Here is a 26,162-nt window from a genome sequence, read left to right as displayed (position 1 = left end):
TAATTTCCTCTCATTTTATGATTTTGTATTCATATTAAAAAAAAAAAAGTTTTATTTTTATGAATGAAGTTATGAAATGAATTTCACGGTTGACAGTTTAAAGAACCTCCTCAGTTATTGAATTAAATTAACGCATTTAAATAGATCAAGCGAAGTTAGTTTGCTTGTCATGGTTATGAATTTTTTTTAATGGAGTTACAGTGTGTGTTTTAATTCTAGAACTAATTACAATCTGTATTTTTGAATAATTTTGGTTTACGAATTAAAAAGTTCTAAAACTCTGATTAAAGAATATTTAATGTAGCTACGTAAATTTGTACAAAGATGCGTGCTACTATTTATGTTGTATTCTAGCCTAAAAAAACAAACAAAAAAACCCCATATTATTGGACTTAATTAGTCTTTACATTAATTGTACACACTTCCTTTTGTGCAATAATTATTTAAGAAAATGACATAATTGCTTATACAAGTAATTACAGCCCACAGATATCTATGAATGGTAAAGAATAGCATTCAGGTGATAGCCATGGTCTGGTTGTGAAAGAAGATATGCCATTCCACGTAGTTCTTTTCAAGGACATGTTAATAATTGTCGTTTATCGAATAATGCAACAAAGAGAGCCTGAAGACTGCGGTGCAAGCTGGAAGGGAATATGGCCGCTCGTATGCAATTGATCCCTCTAGTGGTGAAAATCGCAAGTTAATTTAATGTGGGAATAATCGAAGTGGCTGGAATTATTGTTATTACTATTTTTAATCGCACATCCTCAATTTGATTCAAGGATGCATTCCAACCGTTGTGACTTAATTGTATTGCATAAAGTTAGAATTATAGTACAATAGAACCCTCCCTAACCCCGCATTTAGCAACTACTTGGTTCCCGAAAAACCGTCGTTAAGCGATGGATTGTAAATCGAACCCACAATTCTCATAGGCCTCAGTGTCATGAATTGAGGTTACGTTCTTGGAAAAAAAAATAATAATAAAGAAAAGGAGCAAACAGAAAATTGTGGAAGTGGGGAAAGAGAGGGGGGGTAGTAGGAAACAATAATGGAAAGGAACTGGGGCGGGAAGTTTTACTGGAATCTTGCCACTTTTGCCACACCCGTATATTTTGTAGTAGGCACAGAATACGGCCCAGATGTATTGGATGGAACAGAAATCAGAATTTCGTTGAACACAGAAAATTTTGAATTGGAGTCCTGTCAAGGGAGGGAGGGAGGGTGGGTAGCTGCAGAGGGAATTTTTGTATATTTTATTAGATATTTTCAATAGATGAGATCTGTCTTAAACAGTAGGTGTAAGGTTTTCATTTTTATCAAATTAATCTAAGAACACATACGCACGCATCTCATTGACTGTGTGTGTTTCTTAAACTAGATTCACATCCCAGGAGCTGTGAGCATAGACAGGATATTATAAGATATCCTGTCTTTCTCATGGTCCTGCAGCTATCGCCCTTCTCTGTAAAAGGATAACAGTGTGTTTTAATACGCTTAATTGACGAAGACTGCGTTCCTGATGGTCACAATTAGTGGGTTTTATACAACTCTGGGAGCGTAACGTTACTCCATTCCCCTCCCCCCCCCATCCACACACACACAAACGTGTTTTCTGCAGTTAATTTCTGATGTCCCACTTGTGATGTAATTTGGCAAATAGTCGCAATGTGGCGTCCTACTAACATTTCGCAAATAGGCTTAGAACTTTTCCGCAATTCGTTTTTGCCCTGACTTGTCGCTGGACTTAAGTTCATCATTAAAGTAAATGTATACAGCAAATATTTATAAAATGTAACACGATATCTACACCGATATTGTTTTTAATATCGATACTGATGTCTTAACAAAGATGTCGCAAGTATGGAAAATTGAGCATACCGTAATTTACTACTACTGCTGAAATAAAGCGCCATTTATGGCAATGTTAGCCAAACAGGAACACTTTCAGTGTAATTTGACTTTTATTCTTTAAAAGATTTAAAACCTACAGGCTAAAAAAAAATTCTCATCTATTGCAGGAGTGAACAAACGTTTTCAACGGGAGAGGCATTTTCTTTTTCAGAAACATCTTTGTAATTCAATTATTATTTTCATAGGATGAAGAGTAGAAACATAAATTTTGGCTGGATGTTAAAGAAAACCATATTTTTGGCATATATTGAGTAAAAAAAAATGTTACTTATAATATCTTTATTAATAAATAAGTTATAAATAAAATACTTTATCTGTAAAATGAAATACTTATAATATCAACTCTCACTGCGAACATGGATGTTTGTGGATGTCTTCAGGTGGGAGACCGCCAATATGCTTAATAGAGGCCTGAAGTGGCTTGAAAAGTTTAGTCTCTAGAGCAGAGGTTCTGGATTATCTAACTCTTAATCCCATAGTGGTGGTATTTTTCGTTTGTAGGATATATATATAAAAAAATAACTTTCAGAATGAAATTCCAAAATTAGACTTCAAAAAAAAAAAAGGAAAGCATTGATAATTTTAGAAAAGAAAATACATATATAACCGTCGTACGTTGTACTGTCATTCTAATGAGTTTTGCACTTTCTTCTGTAGTAGTTACGGAAGCAATAGTTTTTTTTTTTTTAAATACAGTTTACACTAATTTCCCCCGAACCTTTTTTTTTAACTACACTTCTTGGAGAAGATGAAACAGTTGAGAAACACTACTATTGCTATTATTAGCACTAGACCTGCAATGAGTCCAAACTCGACAGTGGGGACCTCCCGCGATGAGATTGTGGGAGGTCTCTACTGTAATACGTAAACCAAACTGTCTTAAACTCATTCAACGTTTCTTCAGTTCCACATTCTCAAGGATGTATTCCACTCGCCAACTACTCTCCTTGCAAAGAACCTATTCCTCACCACCCCCTGATTATATGTTCCTTATACGGTTTCCAGGATGGTTTCTTGTTTTACCCATTCCTACGAAAATCTCCAAAACATTAACCAGGTGACAACCCCTTTACCAACTATATCTCAGTCATATTCCTCCTTCAATTTGAAAAGACTTTGCAAATGGCAGTTCCTCAATCTGTCTTCATGTTCCATATTTCGGAAACCATGTTAGTCAATCTTCTCTAAACCCTTTCCATTATATCCTCATCTCCATGAAAATGAGGTGACCAAATCTGTGCACAATAACCCATATAAGGCTTAATTAAGGCCATATATAACATAACCATTATCTCTTTACGTCTGGATGTCAAGTTCCTCCTCATAATTGCCATAATCCAACTTAGCGATTTCACAATTTGAGCAATGTTACCCCGGAACTTCTGGTCTCGTCTACCACCACTCCCAAATCTCATATCCTCCGCCTTCTTCAGAATTCTCCTACCAATTTTATACCTTGCATCCCATACTTGCCTATCAAATTTCAAAAGTTTTCCATTTGCAACACTTACTTGGTAACTCCCACCCGCAGTCTATTAAGATCCTCCTGCAAGACCACCACATCTGTTCGATTCCTCATGATTCTCCCGAACTTATCATCGGTAAAACAGCTTGCACATTGCCATTTAAATCCTTCCCAATATCATTAATATACAAGTTAATAATGTCCCCAAACAGAGACCCCCTGCAGCGCACTACTACTGACATGCCCCTCTTTAGGAATACATGTCCCAATACACAACTATCCGACACCAATAAATTAGCAAACTCATTAATGTGGTATCTAACCGAATCTGTTCCAATTTAGTTAGCAACTTGTGTGGCAATCTATCATAGACCTTTGTAAAATTCAAGTATACCATGGTATATATATGAATCTTCCTATCTAATACATTCGTCACCTTATTCTAGTAAGGTGACGAATTCCATAAGTAAATTGGTAAATCTTCCTTTAACAAACCTATGCTGACCATCTTAGAGAATATTGCTATTATCAATCCGATTTTATATTGTAGTTCTCCCCAACACCTTAACTACAACTCCAGACATATAATTTATAACCTGTCTTATCGCCACCTTTGTGAATTGAAACAATTTTACTCTCTTTCTACTTTCTTGGGACTTGCCATATTACAAGACTTGTTAAACATGTATGCTGTATCTGCTATTAATTCGAAGGAAGCATTTCCTTAAAACAACGTCCGCGCGGTTAGCCTAGTGGCTTTGCGCTTCGTAACCATATGACTGGCAAAGGCGTGTCCTAGGTTCGATTCCCGTCGACGATGTGAGGAGCTGAAGGATCTTCCTCAGCCATAGCCAAGTTAGCCGGTCTTGGGCGTGGACAGCAGGGTTTTTTCCGCCAATTTATCTGGCGTTTTTCATCTCGCAAACCGGCCCCGTGAACACACAGGGATACAGCCAAGAATACCTTGAGGCATAGGAGTGACCATTCTATCCTCGTATTTCGGTTACGAAATCCAAGCGTGCTCGGAGGGTTATGGGCCTTAAAGGCCTGTTAAAGCCATTGAGATTTCCTTAAGACGGGTGATATGTCAAGTCCTATTGCTATCAAGCTTACTTAATTCCTCATTTACTTCTTGCTTGCTCGCCATCAGTCGATCCTCCCCAGTCCCTCTACACTCAAGTTTCTCATAATGTCACATTTGTGAGGATGAAATACCGTAATGAATACCTCGACTATATCATTTGCAACTAATGAGATTTTTGAAATCACTCCAAGTTTCCAATAAAACAGAGTGGTGGTCTCACACACCGGGTAGTGAAAATCATTTACCCACAGTCCATCAGTTGGAAAGCGGACCACACTATTATTATAGCCAACCAGCTTGCAATTGCTGTACACAATATGTGTACATATTATATAAGATTATATTATATTATATATAGCATACATAAAAGATTAAAGATAATCTTATTTCGGCCTTACAGAAAAGATAGGAGGGGAGGAAAAGAAATTAAAGTTAACCATCTTATTGGTCCTCACAATGAAGAATAATCTGGCAATGCGCATTTAAGATGTTCGAACTTTATGGAATGCTGTGTTTGTCAGCTGAGAAAGAAAGAAAGAAAGAAACAGTGGCGTACTCTTTTCAGAAAACTGTAAATAGGATTTACTGTCGGAAGACAGGCGAAAAAAGAGAGCTTGAGGAATCCTAACATTAGTCGAGATGCTTTGAGGGTAATGAGCCATCCAACATCGCATGCAATGAGTGGCCACCCAGATGCAAAAGTTAGGAGACAAATCATGAGTTTGTTGTAAGGATGCCTTTATATTTGACCAGCGTCGAAAGCAACTGCTCGAGTTCTCTGAACGTGTAATAGGTGAGCAAATCGTGCCCTCTTCAGAGGATTGAGAGGAACTCTGGTATTACTACGAACAAGGTACTGTGCGCACGTTTAATTAATGATCACCATATTGATATAAACGAGGTTTCAAGCATCGTGAAAATTGGCTATTTATCCGTCTCGTTAATCGATTTTCGTTTCATTAGGATTATCGTTGACTGAAAATTGTGATTTTTTAATGTAATTAATAACACGTATGCCCTGTTACCTTCGAAAATGGATCTAGAAACGAAGCAGTTTTCCCCATAGCGATGAATGTGAGACTGACTTAAATACACGCTCAAATACCCCAGTAGCATTACAGTGCAACTTATTGTTTCAGTTCACACCCTAAAAACACTTCCTTAAATATATTGTAAATACTTTATACATTTTGATTATGCTATTAACAGAAGTTAACAGAAGAAATATTTCTTTCCATTCTCATAGATCTCAGGTAAACGTCAACTTGGAAATTGTGTGTGTGTGCTACTTAAAACTAAGGGAAACGAAACGTTTTTACAAGATGTTTCATAACTAGGATGAAAATCTTTACAAGGACAGATAGAATGCGTAAACATATTATTGAAATGTCTGCAAATATTGCATAGGCAGACATGTATTTGTGTATGAAGTCCGATTTAAAATCATAGATTCCGATGATATCGAAAGCGTAATTTGTTTGCAGATCAAAAGTGCAGTTGACGTGCTTCGTAACCACACGCAAGACACTTCTATATTACGTTTCTTTACAGTGTCGGTGAGATATGGTGAAAGTCAATAATAGGCTCGACTGCACACTTAAGTAGTTCAATAATGTTGACTGGGTCGTTCAGAGAAGTTATTGACGTGAGATTGCAATGAAAAGAGGTGTCTCATACGAATCTGGGTGGTCATGATGGTTAGCGAAATAGTGTGCAAACTTATCATTAACTTTAAATCGCCTGATAAATGATTGAGTAAAACTGTAAGTTGCTTTTTCCCCCCCTCCCCCACCATCTCAGGAGCGAGTCTCTTTCTCTGTTCCTATAAAGGAGTAATTCAGAAATGGTAACTCTTCAATCAAGTTCTCTGTTTTTAATCAAAATATTTAAGACCTGTAATTTGAACTTTAAAACATGAATATCGGGAGTATATATACAGCCTAAAACGACCAAGTGTTGCTCGACTGCATATCAGCAAGTTCAAAATCTCCACCTGGATGATACACCTTTGCATAGTGATCACTTAGTAACGTAACTATTTCTTCTGCTTCTGTTACTTTCTGACGATCGGTACTTTTCAAAGTTATCCTTCCATAATCATTATTCCTCTTACTTGCTACATATTTAAATCCTGGATCGTCGTCACCCACTAAGTGGCCAAGGCAATGCCTAGGAGCAGCAAAATATTCAACCATGAATTTGCCGTATTTTTTGTTTATTTGTTTTTAATTTTATATATTTTCTTGAATTGGGGGGGGGACAAAATAGTGTTCGTCTGCATTTCTCTACGGTCCTGTTTAAATCTATCAGTTTATAATAACCATTTATAACATTTAATATATATCTTCTTGGACAGCGATCTGACGTTTTCCCCTTGCTATACTAAATCTCATGAAAATATTCTTTATAATGATGAATCATAGCGAATATTTTACCTTTTGGAAGCTTTCCCTTAAAATTTGAGTTCTTTAAAAGACGATCCTAGCTTTATTTAACTTCAAAATGAACAGTATTTATATTATCCAGAAGGGGAAAAACAAAGCGAATACAGTTCAAAGGAACCAAAACATTTTCTTCCTGTAATGGGTGTATAATGAGAATCTGAATGATTTAACAATATATTTAGAGGGAGGAGGAGAAAAAGCTCCAACAAAGTAGCCTCTTCAGCATTACTGAAGTATAAATTGCGTATTGGTTTCCTTGACAGCTCAAATGTTGCCAAAATCTTTTCCTTATTAGAGATTGTGCAGGTTTTGCTATTATGATGGGATTATAAGGTTCTGTCTTGCAACTTGAGATTACTGCTTCCTCCTTGATTCTATTTGCTTTTTTTTTTTTTTTTATTACAATACTCACCTCTACTTCTAAGAAAATTAACTGCAATGGTCTGAATAAAAAAAATAAAAAAAAGTTAAGAAATCAATTGCATTACCTTTTTTTTTTATAGTTCAACTAAAATAAAAAAAAGAAAAATAACCATACACAAAATTTGATAAAATTCATGGCAATATATGCTACGTTACTTGAATTCTACAGTAACAAAAACTGAGCATGCGCATTTCTCACGAGTCGACTATTTTTGGTAACCTGCAGAAGTATAGTGAAAACAAATAAAAACTACCATTTTTTTTACACCTTTGTCTATTTTGTTTTTTTACTTTTTTCATTTTTAAACTTTTTTGGGTACTATCATCTTATGCGTCATATTTCGTTAAAACTAGAAGTGTTTAAAAAAACATGGACGGACGAACTTTTCAAGATTCGTACCAGTTTATCTCTGATCGCTTCTTCAAATCTTCATAAACTTCTGACGTCAAAACTTAAAAAGGCGTCATCGGTATTAAGTATTCCTGATGTGTGACCGTGATAGTGAAGAGGTGCAGCAGCGGTCATGCATGTTATTGAGTATATGCATACCAAGTCCAGTGGTATGCATTGGGATATAAGCCGTGACAAATGTCTTGAACGTTCAGACCTGCTTTTCAAGAACCCCACAATAGCTAAAGGGCATCAATGGAAAGACTTTTTACATTGCATTTATAGGAACTCAAAATGTGTTCTTATTTTGATTTGTATAAGGAATGTTAATATCCAGAAAGCCTCTTTACTCAAGGACTTAATGGTAGAAAGGATGCTATTTAGTGATGTTTTTGTTAGGTAGTCTTCAGAGTGCAAAATGAAAACTCATTAAATATTCTAAACAATAGCTGATTTACAACAGAGAAAATTATATGGCTTCTCCTAGTCTGTCACTGGAATTGTACGCAGTTCACTTTATTTAAAAAGATATCTTTATTCAAATATCGCAGTGGTAAGGTTAGAATATTCAAGTGTTCTTTAAAGCAATAGTAAAAAGAATGTTCCTTGGAACGCACACGTTCCTTTTTTTTTTCTTTCTTTCTCACGCGATGAGTCCTTGGAGGTGTCACGTAATAATATTTTATATTGGAAAATTATGGATGAAAAAAAAAGTTTTAGTTCGGATCAGACAGTTTGATCAACCTCTTTTCGAAGTCTCGTTACACAAAATGACATTTCTGTTATGCAGTTCAGTATGCCAGGAGCACAAATCTGTTACCATGACAACAGTCGATTTACGCTGAAGATTTTTCTTTAGAGGCTGTGGATAATTTTTCGTTTGCTTTTCTAACATTTTATGTCGAATTCGAGATTTATTTCATTACTCTCAAATATTAGGGAACGAAGATCGTTTTTTTTTTTTGAGACCAAATGCTTAACATGGTGAATAGCATGGTAACCCTGACTATTAATAGTCAATAGATTTTAACTCAATTATGGCACTGTGTATTTCGATTTTTCGATAAAAACAAGTCCAGGAACGTGCAAAGGGCAACTGTTCGTGCGCAGTGTAATTTGAAAATGATTATTGGTTGTGGGAGGGAGAATTTTGCTATCACTATGGTCTGTGTGTCTGGTATTCGTTTAAAATCGCTTTTCTGCTCTAAATTTAAAGATAAGGGAAGCGAAATCTTGGGCGACATCCAGTCTAAGAACCAATCTCAGATGGAGGTAATTTTTCATTCCGAAGCTTGCATTTTTGTTTGTTTTGTTTGTTCCTGTGTTAACCAAACACATCGGTCTTAGAACACAATTGCTATATATATTGGCTTTGGCTGCTTAAACGTGAGTAAACAATCTCCACATCCATTTCTTAATCCTTCTCCTCATTATCGTTATAAAGATGAGAAGAATTGGATATTGGATGTGAAGATGTAGACACCTTATCTCCACGACGAACAACTTAGTTTGCACTTGTAGGTGTTAACGGTTTTTCTATTTGTCCCCCACTATTTCCTTATTTTCCCCATCTTTTACACTTTTTTTTTTATTATCATTTAAATCCGTGGATTATACTTTAAATTAATATGAGAGAAGCATGTTTGCTTAATTTGCTAAATAAAAGGAAGAGCTGGTTCGGCAATATCTTAAACGTTTGAGAATTAAATAATATATCTCAAGGCTAATTTATTATTGCCATAAAACGAATATTTTTTTTGATGGAATTTTCCATACGTTGACATCATTATTCGTCTCATTAAATATCAGCTGTTGCAACTTCGTAGTAGCTTAGATTGCCAAGGAAACTGCCAACAACAAAAACATGATATGAGTTTTTCATCCAGAATTTTCTGTTCCGGATTAAACTGGTGCGTTCCACTCAATTACTTTAAAAATGAAGATGAAATTAGAAATGGTCATTAAACTGACATTATTGCATCCACATACACCAAAACAACAACAAGAAAAATGCTTCCGGCCCTTTACATCTTTAGTTCCATTTCCCTTCCTTCTTCAACTTTTTCAAGTATATCACGACATCTGGCATGGTGAGTCGAGAATGCTCCTCCCCCAAGGCAAAGTAATATCGAGGGCGAAAAACCCGTAGTCTAAGGTTCTACCGGCATTCTAAGACTCTTGCAAAGACGCGTGCCACGGAAGGCAGGTGGCGAACAGGCGCGTTCTGAGCGCACGTGCCCAAGACGTCTTTGTCCGACTAATAACAGCACGTGCCAGCTGGCAGACTGTTCTTTCTTATCACGATCTCGGAAAAGAGGCACTGAGAGGAGCGAATGAGTCGGGGTCGAGAGGGGAGGGTTTTTGGCTGCACCTGGCTTATCTCCGGTCGGAGACTGGCTTGAAGCGTCAGTGTACCGTCCACTCACGGACTTATCACCAGTTCTTCCTGTCGATAAGTGACCGCTTCTGTTATTATCTGGTCAGTAGTGCCTCACGGATGTTGTAGACCAGCGGGATTCGAGAAAACTGCGGTAAGTTTTTCGAGTTCGAATATCTCACCGTTTTTGTCTCAATCATTCATTTTTCGATCGTGCAGTTTTGCTCATGACCAAAGAAAAGTTGGTTTTGTGACGTGCGATATTAATCTTTTAATTTCGTAATATCATGCACATAACGAATTCGTGAGGGGCTTGATCGCACGCCACTATTTGTGCGAGCTTAGTGCCTCCTGCATTAATTCAAGTCGTGTGTAAACAAAGAACGGTTATCATTTAAAGAGTAGAATGGAGTACAGTGCTCTTTTGCGACGAGTCCTGGGACGTAAAGGTAATTTGTAATATTAATCTATAGTCTATACGTAAGGTGAGTCTTGAAAAGCTCTTTCACCGTATGCGAAAGTCGTTAAAGAAAATGGGAAAATATTTCATGCACTAATAAATTAGTAACCAAGTATATAGTATGATATAAACTCTAACAGAGTAGCTCTTTTTTTTTTTCCGTTTTTGTAAAAGAGCGTAATATGATTTTAAGATTTATATCGAAGTCAAACTTTATCCAGTCAAAAAAAAATCTTTAAACTAAAAAAATTAAAATAATTGTATAATTCTGCAGCCAGTGAATAATAATTTGAAACTGGCGTTCATCCAAAATTTGAGTAATTGGCGAATGATTATCATGACAGAAAAGTCGTAATGCATTGCTAACCGCCCATCGATTTTTTTTTTCAAGGCCAGAAGTTTTAACGCCATGTGGGCGCACCTTATTGTTTTATAATTTCATCATTTCTATTAAAGCTCAAGGCAGACCAGACTTCATAATTTCAAAAGATTAGATTATCAAAATGATAGCAATTAATGTTACACCAAAATAAATTGGTGAGCAGGTGGTCCGTCATGTAAGGATCCGCCCATTAAGCTAATCATTAGCTGTAACGCCGTTAGCTTTATTATTTTAGATGTCATACACTGCTTATTCTACGCAAGTTAGTAATTAATTCTTGCATAATAGCACAATTAGTAGTTATAAACATTAGAACCATAAAATTTATTAATACGATTTTATTTATTTATTAATAAATAAATACATTTTATTCATTTAAGCTTCCGGTGTTAGGCACAAACACTTTTAAATAAAAGTGTTTAAACACAATTAAAATAAGGAATAATTATTTGCATTTCTTTGTAATTTAGTAAGGTTATTTTATTTTCACATTTTAGAATGCACCTGCAGTTGTCTATAAAATCACCTAATAATTATATAACTAAACAAAGAAAGAACTATACCTGGGTATCGTAAGAAGTTGAATGGTTAAGTGTGTGGTATAATGATCCTAGCTTGCTCAACAAACGTATAACGTACTTCCTGCATCGTAAACTTACCACTCAGAAAACCCAAAAAATGGATAAATAAAATTATGAAAATACATAAACGATATGAGTAGCATTCTTTTTGATATAAATTGAATCTTTATTTTGATATCCACTTAACTATTTTAATGCTAGAATTTGAAAACTTTTTTAATACTGAGTTCGTTAACCTAACATCTTGTAGCCTTGGCCCGTTAGTGGAAGCGTTTGGGTGCTTCGGTGAAAGTACTCGGTCTTGTGAGTAAGCAGGACTAAAATAACCGTTGGCAAAGTAAATGGATTTAAAAAAAAATCTTATGAAGAATCTTGACAAGGAGTAATAATGAATGGCAGAATGACGGGCTGTCAGCTGCCAAGGACATTGACAGAAATAGGCCAAGAAAGTTGTTTTCAGTATCTTTAGTGTGAAACTTGTTTATTTGAAAGGGTTTTAAGTAAATCGCCTACTTTCTAACCTTGAGATAGTTGCCAAGTTTGTCAAGATAACGAAAACGTGCGAGAATATTATTCTTTTTAAACTTTTTTTTTTCTGTAATGAAATATTCAATGACTCTTCTTTGAAGTAACTTAAATTATAAATTGCTTTTATGTAAAATTTTCAGTTTATATATTCGGATTAGGTGGTAGTTGCACTTGAAGTGCAACTACCAGGATGGGATGGAATGGCATCCTGTGTAGTTTGGTGCTTCTCGACTATTGTTGTAATATTACATCATGAAAAACTGTTGTCAAGTATTCTTTCCTGCTCTTTTTAACCAATAAAAATAGTATACAAAGTACTCGTTTTGTGTTTAAGTAATTAAAAAAAATGTATACTGCATTGTAAAGTTTACTCTTTCCTTTTGCCACTGGGGTGAAGAGATCCTCTCTTTCTAGTCAAGCAATAAAAGCGTCGTTATTAACTACTGGAAGTAGCGTTGATATTTGTAAAGTGTAGCTGATAAGCAGACTTGAACAGTTTACTTGTAGTAAATATTAGCGTCGCCAGCTAAAGTATACAGACCACTACTTATAAACCATTAAGACACGAAACTTGAATAGCGTCTTATTTTGTTTCTGTGTTTTCGGGGCTTTTATCCTCAACATATAACAATTCTCAACTTGCACTGAAAACATCATTAAAAATCATCACAACATAACTGCAACTTTTTCTTCAGTTAATGTTGGTAGTTCAGTTATTGTCTCATTTTTGCTGATCTCTGTATTGTTATTCGGTGGCCTCACTGTTAAATGGAAACCCGCTTAAATCTTCAAGAGAAAATTATGATATATTTACGGGTCTTTTATTACCTGAAGTGGTAATAAGATAATCGCTGAGACAATTAAGACATAAAGCGTTCCAGACACATACAAATTGGTATCCGGAAAAACCCATCCTCCTGCGAATCTTGAAACGAGCAGAGTTACAGTCCCGTTCAATTCCCTCTAGGTCTACAACTAATTGTAGACACTAGTCCTTGAGAAATTTGAAAGGTCTTTCCAACTAAAAATGAGTCCTGAGATTATGCCAAGAAGCCTTTGCATGTTGAAGTTTTTTAATTACATTCAGGAGTCACTTTTTTAAAAAAACGAGATTTGAATGGAGTAAATGTGGCATCGAAGCTCTCCATAGCACAAAGCAACCTTGCATTTGATGGTAAGCTTTGTTGCATTTCATAAGGTAGCGTTAAGGCATTATTATTAATCTTACTTGCGAACTATTACTTGATAATAATAAGAAAAAAATATTGTCAGTTTATACTTGTTCATCATTTTTAGAAATAACACACAATAATTTATAACATAGTATTAATTTCCTGCATCATTTGTTGGTGGGATCGCTAGCCTTCACATCCTTAATACCACAGCTCTTGCACATTCGAAATGCTAATTAAGTTTTTTTTTTTTTTTCCCCTCGATCCATCCACAATACTAGCTAGTGTGTTCTAGTTCCAGCAGTGTTTGGAATTACTAATAACAGTTGCAAAGGTGACAAAAAACGTTGCAACACTTCACTTGCCTGTGGTAATACACTCATAAACTGATTTGTCTGTTTTTCTGAAGTGAAAAAAAAAAACAAAAACACATTCATGTCTGAAAACTTGGAATAAGTTTTTAAAATTAGTTCTCTATGAAATTCGAATCCATGTCTTCACAACCAGAGAGTTTTCCCTCAGTGGGAAGAGGAATGTTTTACATATAATTCTTTCGTTAATGCACGATTTGGATGTCATCAGATGCAAATATTTCATTTATGATAAAAGGAAGGCATTTAGCTTGTGACTTAATTATTTTTGAAATTCAGAGTCATCCACAGTGTTATGTCGGAGAGTATGACTACTGCTGAGATAAAGAACTTCAGGATGCGAAAAATTTACAAATGAGTGCAGGATGTGTGCAGTCATAACATTCCCTTGACTCTTAAGGGTATCATTTATTCCCTTTAAGGTATCATTTAGATAAAAATAGAATTTGAAAATTTAATATACCTTATCACGAAATGCACGAGGTGTCATTTGTAAACTGCGAAGATTCAAGAAGTTGCAAAGTCCCAGGTAGCTATTAATATTTTTGTTTCTCAGTCATTTAAAAATAAAACGGAATTTTTTGGCTTTGCTCCAACTATCTAACTTTCGATCTGTTGATTCTATAATATAGTGCATACGTTTAACTTATGAGCTGTAGGTAACAGTAAATATTAATAGTATTGCATACTTTTAAGTTGAAAGTATTTTGACTGCTTTTATTTTGATCTTTCTTAACCTTTGCAAGAACTCAAGTTTTTAATCGCATATTTATCTTAGCTTGTATCTTAAAAAAAAAAAAAAAAAAGTCAATCGCGATGATATTAATGATTCGCATTTTCAATAAATCTTATTCTTTCATAAACCGTAACGAATATTATAAATATTATATCGAAATGAATAATGGCTTGCTTTAAGCTAGCAGTTGGAAACCTTTTTTGTACTGCGAACCACATATTTGACTTCGTAACGGTGGGCAAACCACTTGTAGAGAAAGGGAGGATTAAGTAAATTTGTAAATTTATTATGCACAAGTATACATATTGATATCGAATTTTCTTATATATTTATGGAGATCGATATGAATATTAGGGCTGAATTTTAACGTGAAACTGCATGTTTGTCGCAGATCCCTATTTCTATTCTTACGAGACATGGTTGATCAAATCGATTTTTATTTTTATTTTTTTTTTATTAAGGTTTAAAAAGTCTGAAACTTTTTTTCCTCGTCGGATTGCGCTATCTTCTAACCACGGTTTGTTGGAGCACTGTTATTATCTTGATTCTTATCAAGCGTATTTATATAAAGGGGAAACATTGAATCTGTTTTGAAAATCGTTACAAATCTCTCTCTCTCTCTCCGATTTTTTATTAAAAAAAAAAATTCAGATTATTTCGGTGTGTACATAATTTTGTAGTTTTTACAGATTTTTTTTTCTTTTTTTCTTTTTGTTTAAAACTTTTTGTTAAAAATTTATTTTTGTTTTCACAAAAATAAGCTTGCCATCAGTGTTGACACTACACAAAATCATTGCTTTTTTATGTACTAGAATATAAATGAACCTATTATAGTAATTTATCTTACATTCTAAATAGATGGATATTTACGTTTTAAGCAGCTTGTATAATATTGCACATAGGCGAAGAATAACAAAACTTCATACCTTAGTTGTTACTAAGGCGTTGATCCTTTAGCCTAAGAAGCACCGCATTATACCTTAATGACATATTAATGTTCTGAAAATGCATCGACTTAGAGTAATACCTTAATTAAATTGTATTTTCTATTTTCAGGAACGTCGGTGGATATAACGTCGGCCTTGCTAGACATGTATGATTCTCTGGTGGCCAAAAACAAATTTAACGAGGACGCTCATGAGGGTTTAAAGCTTGCCAAAGCCTCTCGATGTTCCATTCGTCCACAGGAACATAATTCCGACCACCAGGAGGTCGGTGGACATGTGTGGACATCACCGCCTTCCCGTGATAAAAGTGATCATTGGCAAACTTGTCGTTCATCCACTCCATCCACGCAATATTCCAAGAGGAATTTTAATGACAGGAATAATTATTTCAAGGATAAAAAGCGTCCTCTTAGTACTAGTTCCGTGTCGTCCTCTTCATCGTCCTCCTCTTCCTCTCTTCCTCGTAATGGTATGGACGTTAAGAAGTCATATCTTGCCAGTATCGAAAGCCTGGACGACGATGAATTCAGTGAAGATGGCGAAGGAGTATCAGATTCTCGACACTGCCTTGATCATTCGTTAATATCGCGTGACAGGGATACCACAGGACGGTTGTCGGAGAATGGATATCAGAACTACATTACCAACAGTTCCTCTGCGTCTTTGCCAGGAAAGCCAAAGTGGTGCGATCCGAATTTAAGTCATACAGATCGTGTAGTGATAGAAATTATAGAAACCGAGCGAACCTACGTGAGAGACCTCAATGAAATTATCGAGGTAAGATTTATGGATATCGTTGTTGTCCAAGGATATTCTGTTTTTTTGCCTAGTTGATTTATTATTGGTTTGTTAAGGAACGTGCTCAACTTTTAATACTCCGCATTTGTTTATATCCAGTACGATTTTTATTATTGTACTTCTTGTTTCCCCCTTATCCAGTACAGATTTCTGAAACTTCATTATTGTTGTTAGTCAGCAACTTAACTATTTTTCTTTTGAGCATTCTTTATGAAATGCTATTTGCATTTATTAAAGATCAACGTAGCAAAGATAGTGTTACGAGTGCCATGTTTTTGTTTTTTTTTAACAGTTAAAAAAAAAAAAAAAGCCCTCTTCTCTCAGATTAAGCCTGGGAATTTACTTCGTGTTGTGCATTCGCTAGAAGAAGATTGGATAGATATGCACATCCCATTTGCCCACCGCGATCATTCAGTAACAATGGATAATTCTCTGATGTCAATGGCCTTCGAATACCTGATTGGCAAAACGGGTTCTAGGAGGCTTCGTGAGTTGCTGCTGATAACCTTACTGCATGCAAGCATTACTGTAAAGTTAGTACCTATAAGGAAGGCGTGTCGAGTATTTTTTTTTTTTAAGGTCTTTCTTCATGTAATCAGCGTTTCATCTGCATTTGTCCTAAACTGTTTGCTGACGAAATCATGTGTAATGCTAAGGGGGGGGGGGAATGAACACGTAATGATTCAACGGTGTATCAAATAAATTATTATTATGACCCAAACTCTTGGGGGGGGGACGAGACTCGTCATGAAGGTCAATCAACAGATGCAAATTACTTCATAAAATTATTGATGAAAATACGTTGTTTTTAACTTTTGTGATTGTTTATAAATATAAATCTTCCATTACAGGAATGCCAATCAGTTTTTCATATCAAGGCCACTTCTTTCAAGGTGGAAATTGTCTCGCGGGCGGCTGTTGCGCTTCCGTGGCTGAATAGCGAATGACAATTAGCCTTTCGATTAAAAGAGTTTCATTTTTTTTTTTTTTAAGAAGCCTTATGTCCAGATGTATAATATTGGACTACCATAAATTTCAGTCGATTATGCTCGAAGAACCAGTGTCCGTTTTCCTTTCTGAAGAAAAACATGGAAATTTTCCGAAAGCAGCATAAGTGTGTTTCGTAATAGAATTCTCGCGAACCCAGAGACGCCATTATTATCACAGCGTTTGAACCCTGGAATCTTAGTCCAGTTTAAACAAAACTGACTTTTACACGATCAAATAAAATCCGCTCAGTGTAAGGATGGACGGACAACACAAATTCAATAGGTCCTTTACTCAGTTTTGCAATACTATTGAAAAGAATCCGTTATATTTAAGTCCATACCTGCCAACTCTTCCTTGTTCAAAATTTCTTAGAAAAAAAAATACCTCGTCTCATGTTACATATTAAATACCACATTGACGATGTGTTAAAACTTGTTTCTAACTTTAAAGCGGAGTAAAGAATGTTGGAACTTTGTTATGTCCACAAATTCAAATAACACCGGATATTTTTTTAATTTCCGTCGATGGTAGCGTTCTCGGATATTTCTTCCTTAAGACAAAATAAATGTCTGATTGTAAAAGGGGAAATTATCGAAAAACAGTATTGTATTTAATAGCACAGTGTAATTAATCCCATTAAAAATAAAATTTCATTAATTGATACAATTCAGAAATATCAGTTACTTTAAAACCTTTTTTAATTAATTAAAATACAAACAAAAATAAATATTAGCTATTAATAAGTTTCACACACAATTTCATTGAAACAGTTTTTCATTCATTCATTCATTCATTGAATGAAAACGGTTTTCATTCACACAGTTTCGTTTGAAGCGTTTGAATTTAATTACAGAAGCATTGTCGCTAAAGATTCAAATATATCGTGTGATGAAGGTGAGCAGCCGATCGCGTAAATAAAGTTGATAATTAAAATTTAAATGCATTCATTTTATAAATAATGTGAGCAATATAATGAATACTGAGGATTAATAGAAATGTCAATTTATTTTTTTCCTAAGAAACTTTAGTTTCCGAAAATCCTCGCATACATCTCACACCACGATTTTTTAACTTGAATTTTGGGGAAAAAAGTGCGAGTTATATTCGAGCAAATACGGTAATCCTACATTTATGCTTCTTGCTTTTTGGCACCAATATTCACATTTTTTAAAGAGAAGATTATTGTTATGAATAAGCTGCAATTCTACATTTGTTATGTTTTAAATGCAATTTTATAACATGTGAATGACCATTTCTAAGCAAGTTATTCTGGGATTCTGAACGTTTTTGTTTTACCTCCTCACGAAGTTTGTTGAGGCATCTCAGGTTTTGTTTCTGTTTAATTCTTTGTATGGGCACAATGAGAAAAAAATGCATCAAAATTATATATTGCAAGAACATCTCTCTCGACAGATAAAATTTAAGAATAAAAAAATGGGATTTAGGATATATATATATATATATATATATATATATATATATTAATTCATTCCTTTAATTGTAATTAAAGGAATGGATTTAAAATTTTTGGACATTACAATTAAATCCTTTAATTGTAATGTCCAAATATTTAAAGAGATGGAGTAAACACGACATTACGAACACTCTACTACTGGCGCAAACTACATATAAACAACAGTGTAACTGCGCGACGAACAGTGCCGCATTACGCTAATAGCTCGCATTGCACTATGATGTGCATATGCTTGAGCGTAGCAATATGACACTGTGGTAAACATAGTGCTGCTAGCGTCCTTCGCCCTCCTAAGTGCTACAAGATGGATTTTTATTATTTTTCATACAGAATAAGAGGATTGTTGATGATAAAGTTAAATATTACAAGTAAATATAAATAAATTAATAAATATATGTATATGGAAAAAAATTGGGGTGCTGCAGTTCCACAGTGCCTATGCACAAGCCGCCCCTGTGCATGACAAATGTTTGTGTGGTTCAATTTTCAGTAATTTCATTCTTATAGGCAAAGTGATGTGAGCAGATAGTAGTAATTTGCATTACTGGAATGGAATTTAATAAAATTTGATATTTAGGATCTTTAAAGTTTGAATCATTATTTAATTGGACCATCTTGAAGTGTGTATTATGTCCAGAGTACTCAAAAATGGGTTGTTTGACATAATTTTTGGTTCAAACTTTGGATTTTATAAAAGAACTGCTAATACTGATAAAACAACTAACATTTTATGGAAATGGGATCTTCTATCTTCCAATACTACCAAAACCTGATAACTATGCAAGAGCTTATAATACAAAAGCATTGAAATCCTATAATACTGGAAAATCAGACCACTTTCTCTCTCTTCAAAGCCACAGTACTTAAAACTCTAATATTTTGCTTAGCTATACATAATTAACATTATAAATATTACTTGAAGCCCAAAGAAAAACAGTTGTAGAGTAAATAAACCCCTGAAATTTTTGGTCCAACTGATACAAGGAAATTAGAAAGGAATTTCTGCAGCTATCAAAGAATTATGGAGGTTTTGGACTTCTAGTTTTAAAATTCGGCTATACATGTAATATAACCTTTAAAAAAACCATAAAATATTTATTAAATTTATTTGTCCTATTTAAATAGAAAATATTTATCTCTTTATTTAAATAAAAATATTTGATTGTTTTCAGTAATCAAATCAAAATCATCTGATTTTGACTGCTGGTAATGAAAGCAGGTAGGAACTGGTAGGAGTGCTAAAATATTCTCAAAATATATAAATTAAAACTAAACACAAAATAAATTAAGTGTATGATTACTGCAAAAAATGAAAATAAAGAAATTAATCTACTTTGGTAATATAATTAATTGATACTTGTAATTTAAATTGCTGTAAGATGAAGTCAAGTCTTGTAATAATATTCTCTCTCACTAGAGAGAGAATATTATTACAAGAATGAGAAGGCAAATCAGATGGGACATATTGTGAGACTCAGAGCAAAAACCTCTGTAAAGGTCATGGGATAAGTGCTTGGAGTACTAGCATCAGGATCATGAAGTGTAAGACCTAGAGCCACATGGTTGAATGGACAAATACTATAACCAGAGATTTTTCAAAATGTGTAAAAATGGAAACCTAGTGGAAATGCTTATAAACACTGTCTTTTGTGAGTTGTGTCAGTGATGTGAGTAGAAGAGTAAAGAAATTTGTCTAAAATATAACATGATTGAAGAAATTGTAGATGGGGGGGGGGTACTGCATGTGAAGTTATTCTAAAAATCTCTTAAGATTTAAAGTGAGGGAAATATGATTGTAGAAGAACCGGTACTAGGACTAAAAAGGTTAGGGTGCACTTTTTTTTCTTTTTTTTTATCAAGGATTTAAAATAAGTTCCAAAAATAATGAAACTGGTGTCTTTTTTTAATGTTCTTTTCGTTCTGTATCTGAAGAATGGGTCCCCTGTTTTTACCACCATGGATGTACTATTGAGCTGAACAGTAATGGAAGAAAATTGTGTAGTTGCATATGAGAGAAAAATATAGTTTATTTTAGTGGTTGTAAATCATACTAGTGAGGAGCTCATCTCTGACAGTGTTTAAATATATGGGAGACTGCACAATGAAATAAAGATAATATTGAAGTTTCTGAAGCATTTATGCTATCTTGATTCCAGCAAAATTTGAGGTTAGATAAAAATCTTCCTACTATCTTAAAAGGATATGCAAAATGAGTTGCTAGTTTCTCTGACATTGCTGGTTAACGAGGCTTGCTGCTGGAAAAGTTCCAAGAGGGTAGAAAGAATAGAAAAATTGTAAGTTCCTCCTCCAGTCTTTAAACTGCAAGCCAGGTAGCATTTCAAGTGCAGTAAAAGAGGTCATGGTAACATTGATGAAGAGTAAAATACAAGGTTAGATTGATGAGTAAATGTAACAGTATGTCATAGTGTATTTTCCCAGTCTGCTAAAACATTTTATGGTGGTATACACTAGTGGCCAAAATTGTGGAAACCTTTTGGAAAAAGTGTATTTCTGAGGTTTGATGGCTCATAACACCACTTTTTTTTTTGAGTAATACCATAAAATTATATATCAATGGAAAAATAATTTAATCAAGAATGTAATGCAATAACTTTTATGAAGGATTTTTTTATTATAACAGCAGTTATAAAGAAGAAAAGTGAAACACACAGAAAAAATGAGATATACAAAAATTCTCACAATGTGAGTTAATACTTGGGTAACCTTTAGCGTTAATTACGGCCTTACAATGGCTTCCCATGGAGTGAACCACGTTTTTTTAGTTCTGCAGCTGTTATACCAAAATTGAATTATTGCTTCTATTAATCTGATTTTATTGGTGGGTTGCTTCTGACTAACAAGTTTCTTTAGTTGACTCCATAGATTTTTCAATTGGGTTAAGGTCTGGGCTATTCCCAAGCCATTCCAGCAGTGGAATATGATTATCTTGAAACCACTTTTTGCACACAGCAGCAACATAACATGGAGCTGAATCCTGTTGAAATATAAATGCTTCATTATCTTGGAAAAGATCACATGAGGTAGGCTTCAGTTTGGGCTCAAGTATTTCATTTATGTATTTTTGGACATTTATATCCCCATTGATCATGCAAATTCTACCCACACCTTTTGATGTCATACAACCCCAGATCATAACACTAAGTGGGTGTTTCATGGTAGGTGTAATGCAATCAGGATGCAAATCTTCTCTGATTCTTCTCCTTACATATTTTATGCCATCACTACCAAACAGGGAGATTTTGGTCTCATCACTCTAAATAACACTGTCCCATTGTTCCGCTGTCCAGTTAACATGAGTTTTAGCCCAGTTTAATCTTTTCAACCTTTGTTTGAGAGATAAAAATGGCTTTTTTTTGTGGAATTCTAGCATTTAGACCAAATTCCTGCAGTCTGTGGCGAACAGTCCTTGCACTCAACTTCACATTGTATTGTGCCATTTCATCTTGTATACACCCAGATGATTTTCTTCTGTCACGTAGGCACAGTTTCTCAATTCTTCTATCATCACTTGTTGTTGTGTATCTTTTCCTGCCTTTACAGTCTGGTTTTGTAGTGACTGAGTCTCCTTATACCTCTTCAAAAATTTAGTAATGCCACCTTTGGTTAAGTTTTCACCAATTTTTCTTCTAATTTCTTCATAACTGTAGTCTTGTCCACTTAATAGTACTATTTTACATTGCTTTCTGGGTGACCAGTCAACCCTTTGCACCATTTCTTTAATTTTATTACATTTTACAAGCTCACTAAATGAAAGATCACAAAAAAAACCAACCAACTTGATGCAATCACATAACACACTGACAAATGTCCTCCTGTCAGCTCCAATACATGACATCAATAGCTGAATCCTAATGTGACCTTATTGGCTCATTGCCAAAACAAGATGACACCTGATTGGCTCTCTAAACACTCATGTTCATTGGCTACATTCAAATGAAGGAAAGCTACTTCATATCAACCTAAGCAAGTTGTGCTTCTTTTTTTTCTGGTTATTTGGCTATAACTTCTCATAGAATACAGATAATTGAACAAACTTTGTTCCATTACATTCTTGATTAAATTATTTTTTCATTGATATATAATTTTATGATATTACACCAAAAAAAAAAAAAGTGCTGTTATGAGCCATCAAACCTCAAAAATACACTTTTTCTAAAAGGTTTCCACAATTTTGGCCACTAGCTTTAAATGGTTGTGTAATGTCCCCAATTATCAGGTAATAGAATGTGAATAACATGCATGTGTATGTACAGGGTGGCCATAAAATAACTTTCTCTCTTTGGAGGCATCTGTAGCTAAAACCAATAAACAGAATGAGACCAAATTTTATATTGAGACTTTTGAAGGCATGGGGAGATGATTTCTGCAAAAAAAAAGATTTAGTAACAAAAGTCGCCAATTGGGGAAATTTTGGCGCTGGCAGAGCTGAAAGCAGTCAAATATTTGCAGTAAACGCAGGTAAAAAGGATTATACAAATTTTACTGTGTGTACTGACAGCAGTACCACCAATTCCACTTAAAAAGGGATTGAGAACATTCCATATTACTTAAATCCATTGGTCTCAGAGTGACTTTTAGTCCAATTAATAAGATTTCTTCTTTCTAAGCTTTGCGAAGGACAGACTTCCTTCCTTTGGCCTATCCTGGTGGTCCATCCATCAAATTCCCTATGCCTATTGTTGGTTTATCATATTTCAGCCAAAGTGATAAATCTCCAGTTGTTCATCATGATGAACTCTAGACTATATTATATTCCATAAGCAGAACAATCTGGACTTACTGAACATGTCATCTCCCTCAAACATGAATTCTTTGGGGGGGGGGTGACAGTTCAACATAAAAGCCATTTTCTTATGGAGCACTTTTATAAAGAAAGCTATGAAAACTTGCTACTTTGTCCCAATCTGAACAGATCTGATAGGCTCAAGTTATATCCCTCCTTCACTTTCTTTTTGAATAACATAAAAATATCATTAGAACTTTAGAGCAGTTTGGACCATGCTAACTCTACTTTAAGAATATGCTAGCTTGTTTAATTTTGAATTCCTACCAAAGATAGATGCCCTTGATATTTGGGATGTTGCATAAAATGCCCTTGTATGAAATGTTGCATAAAATGCCCTTGACATTTTATGCAACATTTTATACTTAAACATTCTAATGTAAACATTTATTAATTGTTATTTAAATGTCTACTTATGTTTCAGGTAGCGATATCAAATTATGATAATTTGATAATATGTGCAAAGAAATCCTGGATTTGTTTGCACATAGTTTGCACAAAAAATTCAAGATATCTTTGACATTACTTTCTCAGGTTCGATGAACATAATTTTGCAAACTGGAGAAAGGAATACTGTTGAATGTTGCAAAACCTATTAAGTACATTTTTAGAATCAAATTTAGAAAGAACATAGATGATCCAGAGGCAAATAATCAATATCATCATTTTAATTATGAATAGGCTATAGGTATGTACGTTATGGAACTTGGTAAATAGGAGAGAAAGAAGATAATTAAAACTAACTACTTTCTTTTCTGCAGGATATTTCCTTTTTCAAAAGTGAATTATTTTAAAAAAAATTCAAGTTTTGATATTTCATTAAATTATCATAATTTGCCATTATTTCAAATAAATGATGTAAATATATTTTATATTAAAGGGATATAAAAATCATATCTCTGGATCTGATTCTAGCAAAGTTAGTTACCAAAATTTAGAAGAACTGTTCAGCAATATTGAAGATATTCATAATTTTAATAGGTAAGTTACTATTTATTAATATATTATAATATTCTAAATGTCGAAGAATTCTAATATTTATTTTTTCTTTCTTTCTTTTTTTTTTTTTTTTTTCAGTCTGAAATATATTTATTAAGTTGTTTGTTCTTTTTCATTATTGCCAACTTGTTTTCAACATAACCTTCAGATTGACTATATGACATCCTGCTCTTGCCCACAAATGCAGTATTGTACAAAGTATGTGGTGTTTTATTTTGGACAAAGGTGTAGAGGACTGTATTGAAGGAACTAATATTCAGTAAATCAATGAGATTTGAGATCTAGGGTGATGACTGACAGCGACTTGAAATTCTGAGTACACATTGCAAGTGTGTACATTGATTTAACCATGGTATCGTTTCTGGGTGGTTCTGCTCGCATATTCTGGAATGAAAACAATATCAAGTTCCTTCCTAATATTTACATTTTTCATATGATTTTGCTTATGCAATCTGTTCACCCCCCCCCTAGTTTTTCTCAGAACTGTCATATCTTTTAGTCTCTAGTCTTTGATCAATTATTTTATTTCTGGCTCTCAGATCCAGTAGCATAGGAATAATATGGCACTAGGGCAATTGCGAAGGATACCAGTGATATGATATTTTGCCAAAATACAAATTTTCCAAGGGCGCCAAAAACCCAGCTACACTACTGTTCAGATGCATAAATTAAAATTTGTATAAAGGCTGTTGTGCTGTTAGTTTGGTGTTTTGGCTAATTTATCTTTTTCTCCATACACATTTATTTAATTAACTCCTCACTGTACAAACTTTCCTTATTCTGTTGTCTGTTTCTATATTTAATTTGTCATCCTCACTAAAAATTGCGCACACCTAAACAAGCAGCTGAAATATTTTGTTTGTTCTATAGGTTCTCTATTGAGAATACAAGCTATTTTCCATAGACTTGCCTATTTTCATAGTTTTGGTCTTTTTACTGCTGATTTTCATGCCAGATTTGTTACAGCAGTTCTTCAGTTTAGTTAAATAATCCCAAAGACTGTTTAGAAGTATAATATTTACATAAAGCAAAGAGCCAATTTTGGTATCTCCTGACATGACAATTTTGATGTCAGGAGACAATTTTGATGCCACTTTCTTTGATAATATGATCCATATAGATGGTGAATTTAGAGTGGAGATGGTGTGCACCCTTGTCTTACACCTGATTTTTACATCAAACCATTGTACTTTCTACAGTTCTAACTGCTGCCTTTTAATCTATATTTATCTAATGTAACTATAGTTTTGAAAGCTTTTCTTTTAGCATCATATCATATACCATTTCAAGTTCCTCAAAACTTATAGATATTATTGTTATATTCCAATGATTCTTTAACTATTTGTCATAAAATGAAAATCTTTCCCCTATATTGATTGAACCCAACTTGTTTCTCTTCCACAATTTCACAGCATCTTCTTAGTATGCTTGCAGAAATCTTACTTGGAACACTCAGTAGGGAAATTTCTCTGTGATTCTCAAATCCAGTTTTATTTATCTTTTTATAGATGGGAAATATGAGAGCTCTACTCCAATTATCCAGAATTGAACTTCTTACCAGGCTTTCTGAATTATTCATCACCATAAAACTTTTATACCTTCCTATTTGAGCATTTCTTGTCAAATATCATCTGCTCCAGTTGCCTTTTCTGTATTTTAAGCTTTTGATGGTCTTCTCCACTTCAAGATTAATATTGCACTACCAATTGTATTTATTTAGCAGTCACTGTCAGTCTTTCTTGCCTTTTCTATATTTTAAGCTTTTGATGGTCTTCTCCACTTCAAGATTAATATTGCACTACCAATTGTATTTATTTAG

General features: G+C 34.2%; 1 protein-coding gene across 1 annotated transcript in view; it reads left to right on the top strand.

Annotated features, from left to right (window-relative positions):
• Positions 1–26,162, top strand: part of LOC150102433 (uncharacterized) — a 135,256-nt gene that overhangs the window by 63,457 nt on the left and 45,637 nt on the right. Inside the window, exons 2-3 of the mRNA XM_090399589.1 lie at positions 15,388–16,055; positions 24,225–24,325. Of these exons, the coding sequence (XP_090255715.1) occupies positions 15,388–16,055; positions 24,225–24,325 (769 nt within the window). The remainder of the gene's footprint in view (positions 1–15,387; positions 16,056–24,224; positions 24,326–26,162) is intronic.

Source organism: Typopeltis vanoorti, chromosome 10, assembly GCF_054136105.1.
Source record: "Typopeltis vanoorti isolate ZY-2024b chromosome 10, IOZ_Tvanoo_1.0, whole genome shotgun sequence".
Classification (NCBI taxonomy): domain Eukaryota; kingdom Metazoa; phylum Arthropoda; class Arachnida; order Uropygi; family Thelyphonidae; genus Typopeltis; species Typopeltis vanoorti.
This window is presented reverse-complemented; position numbering and strand designations above follow the sequence as displayed.